The sequence below is a fragment of the Salvelinus alpinus genome, chromosome 1 (assembly GCF_045679555.1).
Source record: "Salvelinus alpinus chromosome 1, SLU_Salpinus.1, whole genome shotgun sequence".
NCBI classification, from domain to species: Eukaryota; Metazoa; Chordata; class Actinopteri; order Salmoniformes; family Salmonidae; genus Salvelinus; species Salvelinus alpinus.
This window is the reverse complement of record NC_092086.1, coordinates 16,535,650-16,541,776: the sequence shown is the minus strand read 5'-3', so window position 1 is coordinate 16,541,776 and position 6,127 is coordinate 16,535,650. Positions and strand designations below refer to the sequence as shown.

Sequence of the window (6,127 nt, the reverse complement as noted above, 5' to 3'; positions counted from 1 at the left end):
TACAGGGAAACACTATGCCTGTGTGCACACGGTGAATGATGATCTGTCACGTTTCCCAGGATCATTCCCCACCTACGTGTGAGCCCCAGGACCCATGATGACTAGCTAGCTGGATGATGTGGGTAGAGAGCCATCACATTATTACAGGGAGAGGGGAGAACAGGGCCAGGGGTGGGTAGAGAGCCATCCCGTTATTACAGAGAGAGGGGAGAACAGGGCCAGGGGTGTCCCGTCGCCCACGTCTCATCGGATGTCCAGAAATAGCCTAAATCGAATGTCTAAATATACCCCATATACCCCATATACCTCATATTACACCCCATAACCTCTAAATATACCCCATGTACCCCTAATTATACCCCATATACCTCTAATTATACCCCATATACCTCTAATTATACCTCATATACCTACTAATTACACCCCATATACCCCTAATTATACCCCATATACCTCTAATTATACCCCATATACCTCTAATTATACCTCATATACCTACTAATTACACCCCATATACCCCTAATTATACCCCATATACCTCTAATTATACCCCATATACCTCTAATTATACCTCATATACCTACTAATTACACCCCATATACCCCTAATTATACCTCATATACCTACTAATTACACCCCATATACCCCTAAATATACCCCATATACCTACTAAATATACCCCATATACCTCTAATTACACCCCATATACCCCTAATTATACCCCATATACCTACTAATTATACCCCATATACCTACTAATTATACCCCATATACCCCTAAATATACCCCATATACCTACTAATTATACCCCATATACCCCTAATACCTACTAAATATACCTCTAATTACACCCCATATACCTCTATCTACACCCTATATACCTCTATCTACACCCCATATACCCCATATACCTCTAATTACACCCATATACCTACTAATTACACCCATATACCTACTAATTATACCCCATGTACCCCTAATTATACCCCTAATTATACCCCATATACCAAATATACCTACTAATTACACCCCATATACCCCTAATTACACCCCATATACCCCTAAATATACCTCTAAATATACCCCATATACCTACTAATTACACCCCATATACCCCTAAATATACCTCTAATTATACCCCATATACCTACTAATTATACCCCATATACCTACTAATTACACCCCATATACCCCATATACCTCTAATTACAGCCATATACCTACTAATTACACCCCATGTACCTCTAATTATACCCCATGTACCCCTAATTACACCCCATATACCCCTAAATATACCTCTAATTATACCCCATATACCTACTAATTATACCCCATATACTGCTAATTACACCCCATATACCCCATATACCTCTAATTACACCCATATACCTACTAATTACACCCATATACCTACTAATTATACCCCATGTACCCCTAATTATACCCCTAATTATACCCCATATACCAAATATACCTACTAATTACACCCCATATACCCCTAATTACACCCCATATACCCCTAAATATACCTCTAAATATACCCCATATACCTACTAATTACACCCCATATACCCCTAAATATACCTCTAATTATACCCCATATACCTACTAATTATACCCCATATACCTACTAATTACACCCCATATACCCCATATACCTCTAATTACAGCCATATACCTACTAATTACACCCCATGTACCTCTAATTATACCCCATGTACCCCTAATTACACCCCATATACCCCTAAATATACCTCTAATTATACCCCATATACCTACTAATTATACCCCATATACTGCTAATTACACCCCATATACCCCTAAATATACCTCTAATTATACCCCATATACCTACTAATTACACCCCATATACCCCATATACCGCTAATTACACCCCATATACCCCTAATTATACCCCATATACCTCTAATTATACACCATATACCCCTAAATATACCCCATATACCTCTATCTACACCCCATATACCTACTAATTATACCCCATGTACCCCTAATTACACCCCATATACCCCTAAATATACCTCTAATTATACCCCATATACCTACTAATTATACCCCATATACTGCTAATTACACCCCATATACCCCTAAATATTCCCCATATACCTCTAATTATACCCCATATACCAAGAAACATTGCTTTTGTAGTTCAAGTTCTTCCTTCCGGTGTTTAAATGAATGTGTCTCTGTCCAGCACTGGTCAGCTCCTTATGTTCAGTACTGCTCCATCTCCATCTCTAGCTGTGCTCCATCTCCATCTCTAGCTGTGCTCCATCTCCATCTCTAGCTGTGCTCCATCTCCATCTCTAGCTGTGCTCCATCTCCATCTCTAGCTGTGCTCCATCTCTAGCTGTGCTCCATCTCCATCTCTAGCTGTGCTCCATCTCTAGCTGTGCTCCATCTCCATCTCTAGCTGTGCTCCATCTCCATCTCTAGCTGTGCTCCATCTCTAGCTGTGCTCCATCTCCATCTCTAGCTGTGCTCCATCTCCATCTGTGCTCCATCTCCATCTCTAGCTGTGCTCCATCTCTAGCTGTGCTCCATCTCTATCTCTAGCTGTGCTCCATCTCTATCTCTAGCTGTGCTCCATCTCTAGCTGTGCTCCATCTCCACCTCTAGCTGTGCTCCATCTCCATCTCCATCTGTGCTCCATCTCCATCTCTAGCTGTGCTCCGTCTCCATCTCTAGCTGTGCTCCATCTCCATCTCTAGCTGTGCTCCATCTCCATCTCTAGCTGTGCTCCATCTCCATCTCTAGCTGTGCTCCATCTCCATCTCTAGCTGTGCTCCATCTCCATCTGTGCTCCATCTCCATCTCTAGCTGTGCTCCATCTCTAGCTGTGCTCCATCTCTATCTCTAGCTGTGCTCCATCTCTATCTCTAGCTGTGCTCCATCTCTAGCTGTGCTCCATCTCCACCTCTAGCTGTTCTCCATCTCCATCTGTGCTCCATCTCCATCTCCAGCTGTGCTCCATCTCTAGCCGTGCTCCATCTCCAGCTGTGCTCCATCTCCATCTGTGCTCCATCTCCATCTCTAGCTGTGCTCCATCTCCATCTCTAGCTGTGCTCCATCTCCATCTCTAGCTGTGCTCCATCTCCATCTCCAGCTATGCTCCATCTCCATCTCTAGCTGTGCTCCATCTCCATCTCTAGCTGTGCTCCATCTCCTTCTCTAGCCGTGCTCCATCTCTATCTCTAGCTGTGCTCCATCTCCAGCTGTGCTCCATCTTCCTTTGCTATGGGTTTCCCTGATATGTGAATTTGAAGGCTATAGCCTACACTTGACTGATATCACATGATTACAGATATTTCTATGATACTACCATAAAAGGAGCGGAGTGTTGATGCGATGTTTCTATCTAATGACGTAGCAACCAATCTGCCCAGCCATACTCTATAAATACCCGCGCCGACGCTCCTCTCCGCACACTGCAACGCTCCACTGCAACGCATCACATGGTGAAGTAACAGGTGTAACAGACCTGTAACAACAGACACTCCGGATGATCCCCGTGCCTGGAAGGAACATGGAGGTGAACACAACAGAGAAAGTAGTCTACCTTTCCGTTGATGGCACCACCGACACGTTCAGCTCTTGTGCAACAGCCGGGCATCCACAGACCCAGCTCAACATGGACGATAATGTTGAACAAACGATGTCCGACCAGCTTCCCAATGTTAAAGTCTCAGGTGTCAACTGTCAATCTCCTACAATCCTCATGCAATACAAAAAGGTCTCGAGCATGACCAAGGCGAGTAAAGGGATCTTTAAAACGGTCACTGAGCACTGGAGACACACGGACAAGACGAGGGTGGTCCGGTCTTCCAGCACGGGGACCACTCAGGCTACATCCTCGGAAATGTTCCCCAAAAGAAGATCCTTCGACCCGCTAGCGACGTTGACCCTCCCGGACCAGACTCCATGCACCGCGCCACTGGAGGAGATGCGCCTCACCAAGCCCCGTAACTGCCGGCGCGTTGTAGTACTCGGCGCGCCCAGAGTGGGCAAGACGAACATTCTCAGGCGGTTCCTGCGCGACGGGTTCGAGGAACAGTACGAGCCGACGGCAGAAGACTTCCACAGGAAGTTGTACCAGATCCGAGGAGAAACCTATCAGATTGATATCCTGGACGCAGCGAAGGAGAGAGACTTCCCCGCCAGACGGAGGCTGTCCATACTGACAGGTGTGTAGGTTATGAGTGTATAGGCTATTGACTGTGTATAAATCGAATTGAGTTGGACAATGAAAAGTGTTTTTGTGTGCATTGAATTGGCCTTTGCATAGCCTTGATCTAATACATTGAGTTGGAAAATGAATGTGGGTGTTTTTTGTTGTTGCATTGAATCAAATCACTAAATCTGTGCTCTTCTCTACAACAGGTGACATATTTCTCCTGGTGTTCAGTGTGGATGACAGAGACTCCTTCAAAGAGGTGTACACACTGCGCAAAGAGATAATAGCAGCCAAGACCAAGCTGATGAAGCTCAAAGAGAATGCCCGGGTTCCCATGGTGATATGCGGCAACAAAGTGGATTTAGAGGCGGAGAGGGTCATCAGTCGTCCGGAGATGTTCCGAGCTCTTGGGGAGGACACGGCGCTCTTCGAGACATCAGCCAAAGACAGTACCAGTCTAGAAGAGATGTTCGAAGCCCTTGTCAAGCTAGGCGGTCTCCCTACCGAGACGCGTCCGTCGCAGCACCGCGAGATCTCCATACGTACCTACCAGGCGCTGAGCACCAGCAGAAGCCGTTGCGGCAGACGTAGTCGTGCGTTGGTTCCAGACGCGCCATGCGGTGCGGTGTACCCACTGGCCCGCCGCCCCAGCTTTAACAGCGACCTACAGCGGGTAATGGGCCCCAGCCCCACTAAACGGAGCAAACCCATAGAGAAGTGTCAAATTCAATGAATTGAGGGACTTCTCAGTACAAGAAACATATTGTAGTATTACAATATATAACCACTATGTCAAGAGTTATACTCTGCTTTAGGCTACTGGCTGGACCAGTTGAGCCAACTATGTAAATTTAGATTTTCTTTGTGTACTGTGAAATAATAAAACATGTATTATTATATTGATATGAGTGTGTGTTGTGATATTTTAGGTAGCCTATCATTTTACACTTAGCAGGCGCCCAAAGCGAGATTCAACTAAGTTAGTAGGGAGAAAAAAAAACATCAGACAATTTGAAACAAGTGATTGATATCAAACAATTGACTCTTTATAGGTATTGGTTATATATTCCATTTGATATCAAACAATTTACTCTTTATAGGTATTGGTTATATATTCCATTTAACAGGCGCTTTAAATGGAATCCAAAGCGACTTACATTCACTCGTGCATAAATGTTGTGGGTGGTCCCAGGTATCGAAACAACTAGCGTTGCAAGCGCCATGATCTATCAACTGAGCTACAAAGCTCCATATCAAATCCGAAGGATTACCATTTATGGACAGATTCACAGAGAAAGTATGTGGGTGGTAAAAGCCTGCAGGGGTGCTATGTTCTATAACACCTCTCCAGTGGGCACGTCAGTTCTCTCCTTTCTGTTAAAAGCTCAAGGCAATGCTTTGAGTGTGGAGCATTTCCGCAATGCCCCCCCCCCCCCCCCGGCGTTCTATTGCAACGAAAGGCTCTTAATGACGTGAATTAATCGTGCTCAATTAACCATAGAAATTACACAATTACGCAGCCATAGTATCAGCAGGGAAGTGAGAGTCCTTTTACAGGTCGACTTAATTATAAATGCCAGGGTTATTAAGTTAATTACCAAATATTGAAAGCAACAGGCCTACATTATTTCCATGGGGAAGTGTCAATGTGATATTATCCGTCCTCTCTGTTTCAGCACCATGGACAGGGCGTACCAACATGTACGTTCATACAGGAGTATTTCCAAGGGAAACATGATCAAACATTAACCGGCACGAAACACTCATTAAATACTGTTGGGTACCATGTTGTTAACGGTGAGCACTGCGGTTCCAATATAGACACGAAAGTCTCCCTTGTGACAGACAATAAACTGCATATCATTCCTTTTGGGGGCAAGTAGACAAAACCATTCATTCTGAATGTGAAAACATTGAGAGAGAGAGATAGTA

The 6,127-nt window shown here is 44.5% G+C and overlaps 1 protein-coding gene across 1 annotated transcript; it reads left to right on the top strand.

Moving 5' to 3' along the window:
* The first annotated feature begins 3,435 nt into the window (after window positions 1-3,435).
* On the top strand, window positions 3,436-5,098 carry rasd2a (RASD family member 2a). Its single transcript, XM_071392900.1, has 2 exons — window positions 3,436-4,205; window positions 4,402-5,098. The coding sequence occupies exons 1-2, from the start codon at window positions 3,524-3,526 to the stop codon at window positions 4,926-4,928; spliced, it is 1,209 nt and encodes a 402-aa protein (XP_071249001.1). The 5' UTR covers window positions 3,436-3,523; the 3' UTR covers window positions 4,929-5,098.
* Window positions 5,099-6,127: the final 1,029 nt, after the last annotated feature.